Here is a 16,539-nt window from a genome sequence, read left to right as displayed (position 1 = left end):
GTTTTTTCGCGAAAAAATTTCTATTCAGTTTCATATGAATATCAACCCTGATTCTGTTCGCGAGGCGTTTTTTCGGATCTGAGTACTAGGCTTAAAAACGGACAGATATCCCTTCGCTGCAAAGTTAGCAAAGTCTAATGTCATAACATCATAACACAGCCTTTTAGTTCATCTGAGTACTAGGCTTATAATTGAAATCTTTCGATAGGCGTATCGATTGTTCTCAGATCTCGCTCTCTCTTCCTCATCATCTTCTTCATTGCTGTATGTGTGTGTGAACTTTATACAATTTAATTAAAAAATCGAGTAAACGGAAATTGGAAATTCGAAGTGCCAAACAACTTAAACCTATCTTATCCGGAATTGACACATTCAAATGATAATCAAATGCGAAGATGTAAAGGGAAAATAACTGCATCGGGAAACCAGTCATTAAAAAAAATGCTTATTTACTCGAAAAAAAATATATGCGCTGATAAATTAGGAAACATTTACTAATTACAAAATGTAAGCGGCTGAATCTAAACCATATATATATGTTTATATATATGTATTTATATATATATATATTTATATATATATAAGGCTTATTTTATTTATTTGTGTATACGCGTGCTAGTGTGTGTACATACTCTTCTTTTTCCTGTTTTTTTTTCGTCCAAGTAAAAATGGCAACGGCCACCGAATAGCAAAAATGATTAAACCTGCTTAAATTTGAATTGTGTAATGTTTGTGATAACACTCAGCAACCAATTTGACGGCGTTAAGTTATACAAGAGCTGAGATACTGAAAATAATCAAAATACATTGATGTTGTATATGTATGTACATCTATTCATTTGCTCTCCGTGTGCTACTACGTATGCAAATGCAACTGAACTTGCATAGAAATAACACAGAAATTCAGCGTTTTATATCGTTGCAGATAATTCATACATAATAAGTTACAAATGCAGTCGCAAAGTTATTAAACAAGCAGCTAAAATAAGAAAAGAAGCATCGCCGATGACGTCTGAGACCTTTACTTTTTGTGTTTATATTTTGGTGTTGTGTCTGCACCAAAAAACAAAAAGAAAACATTAAATACAAAAATTAGTTCAGAAAGCAGCCAAACTAAATATTATTTAAATGTAATTTATGGTTGTCTCAAAAGGAATATAAAATGCAAAACAACAACCGACCAGCAAGTGAATATAGATAATTACGTATCTATGCGCATACATACTTATATTGATGTATGACCACGCTAGTGTGTATTTGTAACCCGTCTTTGTGAGGGCGACATCGCTGCTCATTGTGCAAGACGGTGCTCAGGAAAATAAGGCGTGTTTCTACAAAAATTATGGGATATAAACAAAAAGGCAATACTTTTTCATAATAAATGCTCCAAAGTTAACAATTTAAGTTTTTTCATGCAGCTTTACGATGGATTTCTAAAATTTACTTTATCGGTAGCGCTAATGGACGAACGCACTCGCGTCCAACACTTCGCAATGTGTGTGTGTGTGGTTTTTTTTTTTTGCATCTGCAACATGGCAATCGCATCACTTTTTATGAAATTCCGTGCCCCCATCGCATATATTCAGAACTAGCCGGTCATGTGTGTACTCCACTCTTTACTTTTTTATTCAATACAATTACCGACATTTTTAGAATGGTTTATGTATGTAAGGCAAAATAGTTCAATCTTCGTCGGTATTCAATTTTTAAAGCGCCGCAACGCCTTAGTAGGCCAGAATAAAAAAAGACAAAAATACAAATAACATGATAAATCCAACAATAAAAATATTTTTGATAAGTGGGGCGTGCTGCTTGGGGAATGTTGAAAGATTTATGTCAGAATATGTGGAAAAGAATGTAAACGAACTAAGCCTTGAATCACTTAGTTTTTTTTCCAGCTAACTGCTCAAAGCATACGTGGTCGACACCCAAATTGGTAACTCTCACCTTTGGAGCTTGATATCCCACCCCTTTTTTTCCTAGACTTCAGTTTATTCTGATAATGTTAATTAATGAAGCGCAATAGAATCAGGAGAACAAAGAGCAAGATTCAATAACATTAAATGATATTTCCTGTATGGAACGCAAACCGTTTTTTCCACCTTGACTAAATTCCAGGATCATATCCCTTTTTTTTTTCTTTGCAGACAAATAAAAGGAGAAAACAAGAGAAAGGCGTGATAGAGAGCAATATTAAGTCAGTTGGAGCTGGGTGGCTGGAGTATGATAGACAGTTATGCCTTCGGTACGCCCTGGTAGTCTCAAAGATCCGGAAATAGCCGATCTATTCAACAAGCATGATCCGGAAAAGATTTTTGAGGATTTGCGTGAGATCGGCCATGGATCGTTTGGTGCCGTTTACTATGCCCGCTGCAATCTCACCAAGGAGATTGTGGCCATCAAGAAGATGTCGTATACGGGTAAACAAAGTCAAGAGAAGTGGCAGGACATACTCAAAGAGATCCGGTAAAAATAACAGCTCCAATTTAGTTTCGTTAATCTATGAACTCCTTAACACCATACAGCTTCCTACGTCAGTTGAATCATCCGAATACTATTGAATACAAAGGCTGCTACCTACGCGAGTCAACCGCCTGGCTAGTGATGGAGTACTGTGTGGGTTCCGCCTCGGATATAATCGAGGTGCACAAGAAACCTCTGCACGAGGACGAAATCGCTGCCATCTGCCTGGGTGTACTCAGTGGCTTGAGTTATTTGCACTCTCTCGGTCGCATCCACCGTGACATAAAGGCTGGAAACATCCTACTAACAGACAACGGTATCGTTAAACTGGCTGACTTCGGAAGTGCGGCCATCAAGTGCCCCGCCAACAGCTTCGTCGGTACCCCCTATTGGATGGCTCCCGAGGTTATCCTGGCTATGGACGAGGGCCAGTACGATGGCAAGGTAGATGTGTGGTCTCTGGGCATCACCTGCATTGAGTTGGCTGAACGAAAGCCGCCCTACTTCAACATGAATGCAATGTCCGCACTCTATCACATTGCCCAAAATGAGTCGCCGATGCTTCCGGTAAGTAAAACGTCTTTAAAAATATGGACGTGTGCGTTTATCTTTATCTAAGTTTTCACCAAAAGCCCCAAATATCGGATCTGTTCGATAGACTTGCAAATAGTTGGGCTTCACGACCGCCGTCGAGATCACTCAGAAGACCTTGGTGCGTTTAGGGTCGCAATGGGGCCAGAGCGAGCGTGAGATCCCACAAGCGGGGACAGGTACCACCGCCACTCTACTATCGTTCTTGCACGGCCCATCATCTGCGAGACGACGTCTCGCAGTTGTTTCCGTTTGTTTTTGACCGATACGGGTCTGGAACACTCGTCAGTGCTCTCGTTTTCCGCGATGTCTGTGTGATCCAGGACCCACGTGAGTGTGAATGAATGTGATCTGACTTAGTTCAGCGTGTCCGCTGTCTCGCGTACGATTTTACTTGTGGTATTACAGGATACTAAATAGAGTTGGGCACAGGATTCGACGCCTTACGCCGAATGGCGCCGATGAGCCCCCTCATCTCGATAAGCCGGTACTTTGCGAGGGGGAGGCCTCAAGTAAGGAGGATTTATTGTATAAATACGAGGGCGGATTTTGAATTAAAAAAAGATTTTTAAATAAAAAATCATTTTAGTTTCAACATAGTTCTATTTTAGTTGGACTCAAATCTTTTTCCGCGATCCAATTCTTCAGGTTTCAAAATGGGGCGGGGCGAAATTTTGAAAAGGTAGCAGCAAAGACAATATAAGAATAAGATACATAACGCCATGCGAAATTTCTTAAAGTTTTGGGGCTTAGAAATGGTTTGATGATATTTTTTTTTCCATGGCAGAACTTTTTTTTAAGAATTTTTGAAAACTGATATTTTTTTTAAGCTTTTTTCAGAGGTAGCGCTTCCTTTTTTTTACGTCTGGTTGTAAAAATTTTTGCTATTTTGAAAAGATAATCAAAACAGCTAGAAGTAAAGCCCAAAAACTTTGTGATTTCAGCTTACCGTCTGTAAAATATAAAGCATTGAAATGCAAAAATTATGATTTTTGTGCGGTATTTTGTACGAAATATTGACTTTAAAAACTCAGGAAAAGTCGAAAAGTGGTACCTGATCGCGATACCAATTCCCAATTGGCAGTTGGGCCCGCAACCTTCAAAAAGATATTTATGTTCATTTTTTTTTTTTTTTTTTTTTTAGGTTTTGCTAACGAATTTTAGCTTCAAAGTTTCTCCATTGATTTTAATGAACAATACCTTAAACGACGCCTAATTAATGCACCTATACACGAAAAAATAGAGGTCATAGGATATAATTTTTATACCCGTACTCAAAAAAGAGTTAAGGGGTATATTAGATTTGTGGTAAAAGTGGATGTGTGTAACGCAGAGAAGGAAACGTTTCCGACCCCATAAAGTATATATATTCTTGATCAGCATCAATAGCCGAGTCGATATAGCCATGTCTGTCTGTCTGTCTGTCTGTCCGTCTTGTTGAGCGCCTAGATCTCAGAGACTATAAGAGCTAGGGCAACCAAATTTGGTTTCCAGACTCATGTGATATCACACTGCTACAAGTGTTGTTCAAAATTTCGCCCCGCCCCCTTCCGCCAACACAAAGGACGAAAATCTGTGGCAGGCACATTTTTAAAGATACGATAAAACTAAAAACGCAGTATCGTAGAGAATGACCATATCTACGAGACTGCCGAATCTGAATCAGATCGGATCATAATTATAGCCAGAATGAAGAAATTAATTTTCAGTTGCTTCCCCTCCCCATCCCGCCAACGACAACGCAACTCATTTTCCTTCTCGCTCGCACACTCGCCGCGTTCAGTGCGCGAGCAACCCCTAGCGGAGGAGATGTAGAATCTAAATGGTACATGTATAATCTACAGATTAGATGAAGAATATACATTGTAGATGTAGATAGCAGATGTAGCAGAAAAATGTAAAATGTAAAATTTATTTTTAAATTCTAAAATTCTAAAAAATCATATGCTCAAAAATGTATGTAAGATAATTTTATATTATCAGTGTTTTATTGAGTATTGTACACAAGTAGGATATATGAATGTATAATGTTTAAAGGTTTTGATTATATGTAATTAACAGAACTGCTGATTTTGACGACTTTAGAAACAACTTATTCAACTTTACTCTCTGACATCTGCCGACCAACTACTGACATACCAACGACGACGACTTTGAGATGGACCAATCCTTGGTGGTGGGCGATCAGAGTGAGGACTATCGATTCACGCCAATACTACCACTTTACATTCGGCCATCCTGCAAAACATCTGTCCCAGATGTCTCCTCCTCTTCACTCTGCTCTTCATTTTCTTCCTCGCAGTAAGCATAGCGCCACAGCTTCATAAAGTCAGCGCTTGTAGAGGTCTGTAGTACACCCTCAAATTCAGCTGCCTTCTTAACATCATATCTGCCGTTCCGTTTCACTCGAATGACTTCATACGGGCCGATATATTTGTTGGATAACTTCCTTCCAGTTATAAACTGCGTCACCTTAATGGCTACTAGGTCGCCTAGCTGATAACCATGATGCCCCTTTCTCTTCTTGTCGTGACTCTCCTTGTAAGCAGCTTGGGCTTTTTCGATTTGGCGCCTGGTTTCTTGCCAAATCTCCTTACGTTCTTCTTGCAGGTTCGACAGCATCTCTTCTTGAAGGATCCTCAGAAGCTCAGCACTGGAGTTGTTTCTCATACGTACACCAAACATGACTTCGAACGGCGTGTATCTAGTTGATGCATGTATGTGAGAGTTTATGGCCTGTTGCACCTGCGATGTGTATTTATACCATTTTGCTGGTTCCGCTGCTGACATTTTTGAGAGTACTGAAATGATAACCCTGTTAACCCGTTCAATCTGTCCGTTACCCCTTGGAACGCCAGCTGTTGTTTCGACGTGATCAATATTGTTCGTTGCGCAAAATTCCTTGAATGAATGCGATGTGAACGCCGCTCCCTTATCGCTGATAATTCTCTGCGGGCTGCCAAATATTGAAACCCATGATTCCAGGTGTTTGATAGCTTCTTCCGCATTTGTCGACTTTGTAGGAAATAGCCAAGTATATTTTGAAAAACCATCTACGACAGCAAATATATACTTGTAGTTCTTCGATGTATTGTCCAATGAACCCAAATGATCCACATGCAACGTTGAGAGGGGTGTGTCGCCTTTGTCGATAGCGTGCAAATAATCCTCTTGTTTCCCCAATTTCTGATTATGGGTGATACACTCGATACAATTGGAAATTACCTGCTTCGTTTTCTTCTCCAAGTGTGGTATATGAAAGTCCTGCTGAATTGCGTGAATTGTTTTCTGCGCTCCCATGTGGCCAAAATTGTGTGAGTTTGTTATTATCTCCTTTTCCATACATTTTGGTACTGCCAACAGATCTTGGCCATTTACCTGCTTAAAGATAAGGTTATTTCTGAGAACATAATCTGCATAGGGTCTCTGCTTTAGAATTTCGCTAACTGCCATTAAGTGTTAATCACTCTGTTGTGCTCTTTTGATCCGTGCATTAACTTCGGAAGTCACGATCATCACCGGAAAACGACTCAGGCTGTCAACATGCTGCATTCTGCTTCCAGCACGATGCTCTGCTTTAAAGGTGAAATCCTGCAAGTACATCAGCCACGGCGTTACTTCTCGGGGAATATCTCTTTTGGAGATCGTTTGTTTAAAAGCCGCACAATCTGTTACCAAGTCGAACTCTATTCCTAACAGGTAATGGCGGAGTCTCTTTGTTGCTAGGTATGCTGCCTTTACCTCAAGTACATAGCTGGTAAGTTTTTCCTCTTGTGGTGTTGTTTTCTTACTCCAGTAGAAAACGGGGTGCCATTTACCATCGTGCTGCTGCAGCAATGTTCCACCAAAGCCATGTTTTGATGCATCCACATGCAACTGTGTTTTGGCGCTTTGACTCCAAATCTTCAACACTGGCTCCTCTATTAGTGCTGCTTTTAGTTGTTCTACTGCTTGTTTTTGTGCTCCTTCTATCTTAAAAACGGCATCTTTCTTCAGCAGTTCCGTTAATGGCTTGGCAATAAAAGCGTAGTCTTTTACGAATTTGCGAAAATAGCCAGTAAGTCCAAGAAACGCCTGAATACCTCTGATATTAATTGGCATCGGAAATTTTTTTTACAGCTTTTACCTTTTCTTTCCCAGGCCATATCTTCCCATTTTCTATCTCGTAACCAAGGAAAGTGATACGCTCCTTCAAAAAGTGACATTTTGACCATTTTATGTCGAGTCCATACTGCTGCGCCTGTTTCAATACGCGCTGGATGTTGCTTAGACACTCTTCGGCTGTTCGCCCAAAAACAACTATGTCGTCGATATACATTTCCATAATACCTTCATTTATCAGCTGTTGGAAAATATATGTGACATACCTTACGAATACTGCAGGCGAATTACAATAGCCAAATGGAGCTCTATTAAATTCGAACAGTCCCTCTTTTGTCACGAAAGCTGTATATTTGCGGCTGGGCTCATCGATTTCGACATGAAAAAATCCATTCCTCAAGTCGAAGACAGAAAAATATTTCGCGCTTTGCATCTTATCGAGAACTTCGTCTATAAGCGGGACCGGAAATCGATCTTTCAGTACCATCGTATTTAAGACACGGTAGTCTATGCATAGCCTCAACGTTTTATCTTTCTTTTTGGTTAAAACAACTTTACTCGCCACGTCAGAGTAGGATTCTCGTATAATGCCCTGTTCCAACCATTCCTCTACTTGGTTGCGAATTATCTCTCTCTCTGCTGCTGCATATCGACTTGGTTGCTCTCTGAATGCCATATTCTTACAATTAGGGATAATTGTCATCTTTATAGGACAGGTTCGCTCAACTTTAGACGGCTTGTAATTATCAATTAACTGCTTGACTGCTGCTTGGTATTTTTGAGGAACGTCTAATTCCATGTCCTGACTTACCACATTGAAAACATTATGATCAGCCTCTGCCTCAACGATGCTATCTCCTTCTGTAAAAGCATACTTTCCATTTTCCAAAACAACAATAAATTTTTTGAGAAAGTCGTAGCCAATAATTATGTTGACATTGAGTTTTGTATCGGGAACGATGGGAAATGTATGTTCCGTACGAATTCCATCAACCAGCACTTGCACATCTAACGCACCCAGCACAGATGTGACAATGTTTCCTAGGCCGTACAATTTAGCAAAACTTTTCTGCAGTGGATATTCAGCAAATTTCTCCTTGTATATTTTCATTCGCATAAGAGACACGTCAGCTCCTGTATCGACTAGACATGACACAGTTTTATTATTGATGAACAGCACCTTTTCCCTTGTCTCGCTGATTACACTACTCGACAAAACCGAACTTTTTTTTTCCTCAAGGATCCAAACCGACTTTTTCTGATAGATATGGGGCTTTAAAATTTTTTAAAGAATTATGGTTTTTTTTCTATGGCAGAACTTTTTTTTGAAGTCTGGTATTTTTTTTTTAAGCTTTTTTCAGAGGTAGCGATAGTTTTTTTCACATAACTTTAATATCTTACGTCTGGTTGTACAGAACTTTGCTATTTTGAAAAGGTAATTAAAACAGCTAGAAGTTGAGCCCAAATACTTTGTGATTTCAGCTTACCGTCTGGGAAATATAAAGCATTGAAATGCAAAAATGATGATTTTTGTGGGGTATTTTTAACGAAATTTTGACTTTAAAAACTCAGAAAAGTCGAAAAAAAATTATATCTTGTGTCCTCTATTTTTTTGTGTATAGGTGCGTTAATTTGGCGTCGTTTAAGGTATCGCTCATTAAAATCTATGGAGAGACTTTGGAGCTAAAATTCGTTAACCAAACCTAAAAAATGGAAAAAATGAACAAAAATACCTTTTTGAAGGCGGCGGGCCCAACTGCCAATTGGGAACAAAGCAAACGAGCAAGGGTTGTACATTTGGTACCTGATCGCGTTCCTTTGTTCCCAATTGGCAGTTGGGCCCGCCGCCTTCAGGTATTTTTTGTTCATTTTTTCCATATTTTAGGTTTGGTTAACGAATTTTAGCTCCAAAGTGTCTCCATAGATCTTAATGAGCGATACCTTAAACGACGCCAAATTAACGCACCTATACACAAAAAAATTGATAACACAAGATATAATTTTTTTTCGACTTTTCCTAATTTTTAAAGTCAAAATTTCGTAAAAAATACCCACAAAATCATCATTTTTGCATTTCAATGTTTATATTTCCCAGACGGTAGCTGAAATCACAAAGTGTTTGGCATCAACTTCTAGCTGCGTCAATTATCTTTTCAAAATAGCAAAGTTCTTTACAACCAGACGTAAGATACTAGAGTTATGTGAAAAAAACAAGCGTTACCTCTGAAAAAAGCTTTAAAAAAAAATACCAGTTTTCAAAAATTCTTTAAAAAAAAGTTCTGCTATAGAAAAAAAAAAAATATCATCAAACCATTTCTAAGCCCCAAATCTTTAAGAAAAAGTTCGTTTTGTTCCTTGAGGAAAAATCGTGTTGACTAGTGTTATATTGACGCTTGGTTTTAAGCCCAGACAATCACGGGATGTATGTCCACTGCCGTTGCATTTAAAGCACTTAGTATCTTCCTTGCATTCGGCTCTCATATGTTGCGTTGATCCACAGTTGAAACAATGCCTTTGATTCTGGTCAAATCGTTTTCCCAGAGTTCCTGCTTTACCGACGTCATACTTTTTCGCTGCTTGTTTGCGGTCCACTGCTGATTTTGTCATAATTTCGATTGTTTCGAATCGGCTTCGTAGTTCCTTGAATGTTGAAGCACTGTATAAGGGATATTTTAGATCGTCACGCAGCTTTACTCCCTCGGCTATATAACGGTTCACCGACTCATCATCTACACATCCAAGAGCAGCTATCTTTCGCATATTTAAGACGTATTCGTGAAAATTCTCGTTTTCGTGTTTCTTTCGTTCGCTTAGCTGCTTATGTACCTCAGCGCTGGTCAGGGTCTTGTCAAATTCATCCAACAGCAATCCAATCAACGTATGATAATCCGACACAGTGGTGGTCTCCAGGAATAACTTTGCTGTTCCCTTAATTTTTATACGAGCGTTCACATATTTCTGCTTGTCAGTCAATTCGTAGGCGTCGGCATTTTCATCAAAACATTTTATCCACTGCTTAATTGGAATTGACACTCCATCAAACTCAGGAACAACCTTAGAAAAGCTCTCGATTGGGATATTATTTTTACTGGAATCGTTTTGTGTAATTTTTGTTGCCAGCAGTTTGAGCACCTCACTCAATTCGTTGTTGTTGCTCATCTCCGCGCTGATATTTGAGTATTTTGCGTCGTGGTGGATCGTGACTTCTGTTGGTGCGCCACGAAGCCCAACATGTTGTTCGCTCTCTGTTTTTTCTTCTGGTTCTTCTATTTCGTCAAATGGGACAAAAAAAGTTTTGTTTATGTCCATTTTGACAGCTTCTCCTGTTTTCGCCTCTGGTGTCTTCTCTTCGTCCGTTTTTACCCTTCCTTCATCAGCCTTTATTCTTTCTTTATTCTGCTGTCCTCTTTGTTGCTTCTCATTTGGTCCGCTTTGCTTTTTGTTCTTTTTAGCTGAACGCATCATCATTATCGTTGTGTGCGTAATCACATGTATACTTTCGTAGGTTGAGCCCCCATGTAAGATAATTTTATATTATCAGTGTTTTATTGAGTATTGTACACAAGTAGGATATATGAATGTATAATGTTTAAAGGTTTTCATTATATGTAATTAACAGAACTGCTGATTTTGACGACTTTAGAAACAACTTATTCAACTTTACTCTCTGACATCTGCCGACCAACTCAACTACTGACATATCAACGACGACGACTTTGAGATGGACCAATCCTTGGTGGTGGGCGATCAGAGTGAGGACTATCGACTCACGCCAATACTACCACTTTACATGTATATACTGACTGAGTACGGGTATAAGTAGAGTCGCGTCCCCAGAAGCGACTCACACGTTCCTTCTCGTTTTTTTACTTTTCCCGAGTTCTTTAAGTAAAAATTTCGTTAAAAACAACGCAAAAAAATCATAATTTTTGCAGTTCAATGCTTTTTATTTTCCAGACGGTAAGCTGAAATCACAAAGTGCTTGGGCTCAACTTCTAGCTGTTTTAATTATCATTTTAAAATAGCAAAAGTACTTTATAACCAGACGTAAGATACTAGAGTGACGTGAAAAAATGAAACGCTACCTCTGAAAAAAGCTTTAAAAAAAATACCAGATTTAGAAAATTCTTCAAAAAAAGAATTATTTTTCTTTCGAGTTTTCCCGAGTTTTTAAAGTCAAAATGTCGAAAAAAATACCGCAAATAAATTATGAAATTTGAATTTGAAAGCTTAATATCTTTCAGGCATTAAGCTGCAGATTCAAAGTTTCTGGGTACGATTTATAGTTGCATTTGTCAGCTTCTCAGAACTGCAATAGTCTATGCAACCAGATATAAGACACTTAAGTTATGTGAAAAATAGAAGCACTACCTCTGAAAAAAAACATTAAAAAAATACCAGATTTTTTAAAATTAAAAAAAAAAACTACACCATAAAAAAAACCATAATTCGTTAAAAAATTTTAAACCCCGAAATCTATAAGAAAAAGTCTTTTGGGCAACAGCCTAATTCTAGTGTTGACTATTGTAATTGTCGGACAGCATCCGGAATCCTCATGGATTGAAAAATCTCCTCTGGGTTGGCAGCTACCGCAGGCTGATTACACTACTCGACACGAGTTTTCCTCAAGGAACAAAACTAACTTTTTCTTAGGGCTTAGAAATGGTTTGATAACAAATTTTTTTTCTATGTCAGAACTTTTTTTTTGAAGAATTTTCTAAGTCTGGTTTTTTTTTTTTAAACTTTTTTCAGAGGTAGCGTTTCTTTTTTTCACGTAACTCTCGTATCTTACGTCTGGTTATAAAGAACTTCTGCTATTTTAAAATGATAATTAAAACAGCTAGAAGTTGAGCCCAAACACTTTGTGATTTCAGCTTACCGTCTGGAAAATAAAAAGCATTGAACTGCAAAAATTATGATTTATGATTTGCGTTTTTTTTAATGAAATTTTTACTTTAAAAACTCGGGAAACGTCGAAAAAAACTTATATCCTGTGACGTCTACTTTTTTGTGTATGGGTGCATTAATAAGGCGTCGTTTAAGGTATTGCTCATCAAAATCTATGGAGAGACTTTGGAGCTAAAACTCGTTAAACAAACCTAAAAAATTAACAAAAAATACTTTCTGGATGGTTGCGGGCCCAACTGCTTTAAAGCCCCATATCAATCAGAAAAAGTCGGTTTGGATCCTTGAGGAAAAAGAAGTTCGATTTTGTCGAGTAGTGTAATGAGCGGATATACTTATATAAAAGTACATAATATATTTAATACATGACTTCACATTGGAATAATTGTCATTAGGGTATTCAGCGTGGGACGTATTCAGCGACTGTAAATAAATTCGTCTCTCAACTCATTAAAAGGGTTTCGTCTCGAAAATCGTCCGCTTCGCACAAGTACGCACACATACGCACTTGCTGGTTCTGTGTGTACTCACAAATGCAAGCGGATTCTATTTTAAGATTCGTACGCTCGCCGTGGCTTGCCGAAAATTGGCTTGCATATGGCAGTTGAAATGTATGAGCGTTACGCATCTTATTCTTATATTGTCTTTGGTAGCAGTGTGATATGAGTCTTTTTTTTTATTACCGGATTTTATTTATCGAATCTTCCCTATTAGAGACTTACGACAATTATACAAATCTTAGCCTAATATATTTATTTTATTAATTACACTTAATTACTTAGAGTACGTCCCTAGCTAAGTATTATTGCTGGGTGGGGAGGTCTCTTCGCCGGAGTCGTGTATGGCTAGTGTGCCAAGTTAAAGACTGCGCAAGTCTATTAGGATGGGCTTGAAGCTTGGCCTGGTACTTTGCTTTCACTTTGACAATTTCATCTTTAAATGATCCTACAATTAAGTCTTTATGGATATTTTCATTCCGTATGTACCATGGTGCCCCAGTGATAGTTCTTAGTATCTTCGATTGAGCTCTCTGGATTATTTCTAAATTACTAACGCAAGCATTTCCCCATAGCTCGGAACCGTATGTCCAGATGGGTTTAAGAACTGCATTGTACAAAAGTACTTTGTACTCCAGTTTTGGTGGTGAACGGGTGTTTATTAGCCAATGTAGATTACTAGCTTTAAATTGAAGTAGATTTCTCTTCGCTTCGATGTGTTTACGCCAAGTAAGCCTTCTATCCAGATGAACACCAAGGTATGTTACTTCAGTGGTTTGTGGAATGTTAATTGTTCAGACATAATGAAGGGCAAGTTTGTCTGTTTAACGTAAAGGTGATATGAGTCTGGAAACTAAATTTGGTTGCTCTAGCTCTTATAGTTTTTGAGAACTAGGCGTACGGACGGATGGACAGACAGACGGACGGACAAACAGACATGGCTATATCGACTAGGCTATTGATGCTGATCAAGAATATTAAATTTATGGGGTCGGAAACGTTTCCTTCTCTGCGTTGCACACATCCATGATTACCACAAATCAAATAAATCTTAACTCTTTTTGAGTACGGGTATAAAAACCACTTAGCTGTATGGTTGCCTATGGCTTCCAGAATATCTTGCCATTTCAATCTCCGAGCAGCCAACTCCATATCGAGAATTATTTCAATTTCTTCGGGTATAAGATCTTAATTGGGCGTCCAGGATGTGAGGCATAGTTTGTGCTTGTACGGGCACAACCAAATAAAGTAAACCACTTTTTTACCATTGAAATCTGTGAAAAATAGCTTATCAAGCTTTTCCTTGGTTTCAGTGATGATTTTTTTCCGAAAAAAAAAGCTTAATGAGAGCACGAAATTCATTTTTCCCATTTTTTCATCAAAGCAAGAGGAAGCTTACTATCAATTGCTATAAACCACAAACAAACTGGCGCAGCTTCTTACAATTTTGACAGGAATCAGTTAATAGATGCCCTTGACAAAAAAAGGGCAATCAATTAAGAGGCGGAAAATTCAAAAAGTCTGGGACTTATTGATCCGCCCTCGCAAATATGCAGTTAGAAATTGGAGAATTCTTAACTATATGTGTAAATACTTTGGATATTAAATCGTTAACGTTATACATCATGCATTTATTAGCCTATGTACCTAATCCTTTCTGATGTCCAAAAGGAAGGCTTGTCCACAAAATATCAATAATTCAAAAATTTCTTTACCGCTTTAGAAGAATGACTGGTCAGATGCATTCTGTAGATTTGTCGAGTTGTGCCTCAAAAAGATGCCTCCCGAGCGTCCTTCTTCGGAAGAGCTCTTGCTGCATGAGTATGTTACACGACCGCGCTCCGATACGGTCCTGCTAGAACTAATAGCTCGCACCAAATCGGCCGTGCGCGAATTAGATAACCTCAACTACCGCAAGATGAAGAAGATACTCATGGTGGACACGTGCGAGACAGAGAGTGCCATGGGCGATGCCGATGACCAACAGGACGATCATGTCGGCGGTGACAGCAGCAAGAGCAATAGTATTACTTCGGAACACTCCATACACTCTGTTGGTGTATCAGCAGCAAGTAGTCAGGTATGCCTATCCGCAGCCCCACTGTCTCTAGTCCTGGTCTGAATTCCAATCATTTTCATATGTCCCCTCTTGCAGAGCTCATCATCGAATTCTATACCGGCTGCTGCACAGAATCATCACCATATCGCTGCGCACCATCATCAGCAGGCGGCTGCTGCAGTGGTAGTTGCCATGCATCATCACTATCATTCACAGCAGCCGCAGCTCAGCAGGCCTAGTGGTGGCGGCGGACAGCAACAGGTGGTTCCGGTCGGCGGCGCTTCGCGGAACTCATCGCGACATCGTAATCGACCGCCGTTGCCTAACATCATGCACAGCATGAACAACAATGTGACGCCAACTAACTCGGCATCTGTCGTGCCAGCGCCCGCCGCAACGCTTTCCATGATCACGCATCTTAGCGGAATAGGTCATAGCACAGGAGGCAGCAGTGGAGGGCCGCCGGCTTCCGGCCCTGGAGCTGATCGTATGCCACCAATCGTATGCCAGCCGCGCTATCTGACAACTCCTGCCGCCCAGGCAGCCGTTTATGCAGCCTCTTCGGCCTCCTCGCAGCAAGCCATCTCCAATGCTGTCAACGATCACGGCCCCAATAACTTTGCCACTATACGCACCACCAGCATTGTTACCAAGCAACAGAAGGAGCACATGCAGGTGCGTTTACATGCTTTCCTTCCTTTGTGCTGTCTATCTCTCCCTCCCGTTAAAGCTTTTTTTACTCTTATTTAAAGTCTTGCTAAGGTTGCAGAACAGTCTATCTCCATTGGAATATTCATATGATAAACCTTTCGGTAGTTTGGGATTGCCATTCATCACCATCTATTCCCGCGTTCAATAGACACTCAATATCCAGCCAATATTTAACTGATAATCGATCGTTTAAAGACCTCCGTATATTCTGTCCTGCTTTGCTGCAAAGTCTCTCAATTTTGCTCTCTATCACTAAGATATGTTTTTCTACTCCCCAACCACAAATATGTGCTCTTTTGTTCACAACAATGCGGTGGTGGGTGCGTTTGTGTGGGTAGAAGCTCTCAGATGAGGGGCAATCATTATTATAGCCAGAATGAAGAAATTTATTTGCAGTGGCAACCCTCACGTCCTCCGGCGCTGCTGACGCTACTTATTCTCTTTCTCGCTCGCACACTCTCTGCCCTGTGCAGTGCGCCAGCTTTACGTTTAACTGCATGCTGCAGCCAGGCAGTGACCTGTAAGTGTTTCCACTTACATCCTGCTGTCCTTCCGTGGTAGGTGCAGTAGGTAGTGGCTGAGTTTCCCATTTCGCTCCTTGCACATGGTTTTCGCGGTTCCGCAGGTGGTGGTACTCCACCTATTTCTGGCCTGTATGTATGCCCGTCTCTCTATATCGCTTTGTAGCGTTCTAAGGGAGACAGGAACGTTCTCAGTCCTCTCGTTCGCCAGAACGTCTGCTTTCTCGTTACCTTTGATGCCCTGATGGCTGAGAACCCAATTTATCCGCACTGACTTTGTCGTGCTTAGGAAATCGAATGCCTCCCTGCTTGCCAGGACATTTTTAGAACTGACCGCTGACGACTGCATGGATCTTATCCCTGGCTGTCCACGAACAGGTTGACCACGTCGTGTGGACCATCCGTGAACTGCCTTATTTTAGGGTCTGTACAGTATATGCCCGCTCCTACTCCTCCTTCCATCTTCGAGCCGTCTGTGTTTATGTTAAGGTGCTCATTCTGATCCCAACCCTATTTCCAGTCGTTTGGTCCCATGAGTGATGTGGTTTTGACGTCCAGGCAAGTTCGGGGGATCATGTAGTCAGATATACTGATCAGGTCTCGGCCTGCTACCACACTAAGACTCCATACAGCAGAGTCGGTCGCACCACCGAAATGTAGATCCAGTGATTTTTATTATGAAGGGCTCTCT

The 16,539-nt window shown here is 39.9% G+C and overlaps 2 protein-coding genes across 4 annotated transcripts in view; one reads left to right on the top strand and one right to left on the bottom strand.

Annotated features, from left to right (window-relative positions):
- The first annotated feature begins 259 nt into the window (after positions 1–259).
- The window catches only part of LOC111080910 (serine/threonine-protein kinase Tao), a 35,259-nt gene continuing 18,979 nt past the window's right edge, over positions 260–16,539 (top strand). The window contains exons 1-5 of one of the 3 annotated variants that reach the window (XM_022376763.2): positions 260–507; positions 2,148–2,466; positions 2,526–3,030; positions 14,284–14,637; positions 14,713–15,291. In XM_022376763.2, coding sequence (XP_022232455.1) covers positions 2,237–2,466; positions 2,526–3,030; positions 14,284–14,637; positions 14,713–15,291 — 1,668 coding nt within the window. In that variant the 5' untranslated portion in view covers positions 260–507; positions 2,148–2,236. Of the gene's footprint in view, positions 508–688; positions 822–2,147; positions 2,467–2,525; positions 3,031–14,280; positions 14,638–14,712; positions 15,292–16,539 lie in introns of those variants that run through there. The other 2 variants (XM_022376761.2, XM_022376762.2) reach the window with 2 other exon arrangements.
- Positions 9,514–10,822, bottom strand: LOC121404195. Its single transcript, XM_041593424.1, has 2 exons — positions 9,882–10,822; positions 9,514–9,765 (listed from the first exon to the last, which is right to left on the bottom strand). Exons 1-2 carry the CDS (start codon positions 10,621–10,623, stop codon positions 9,716–9,718), a joined length of 792 nt encoding a protein of 263 aa, XP_041449358.1. The 5' UTR covers positions 10,624–10,822; the 3' UTR covers positions 9,514–9,715.

The sequence above is a fragment of the Drosophila obscura genome, unplaced genomic scaffold (assembly GCF_018151105.1).
Source record: "Drosophila obscura isolate BZ-5 IFL unplaced genomic scaffold, ASM1815110v1 contig_188, whole genome shotgun sequence".
In the NCBI taxonomy this organism is placed as follows: domain Eukaryota; kingdom Metazoa; phylum Arthropoda; class Insecta; order Diptera; family Drosophilidae; genus Drosophila; species Drosophila obscura.
This window is presented reverse-complemented; position numbering and strand designations above follow the sequence as displayed.

What these genes read in the sequence shown, in the direction of transcription:
- LOC121404195 (XM_041593424.1), bottom strand. Translation starts at nt 10,623, where the DNA reads ATGATGATGCGTTCAGCTAAAAAGAACAAAAAGCAAAGCGGACCAAAT. An exon ending in TGCTCTTGGATGTGTAGATG is followed by an intron (nt 9,766 to 9,881) that starts ATGAGTCGGTGA and finishes GAAACAATCGAA; the next exon opens with ATTATGACAAAATCAGCAGT.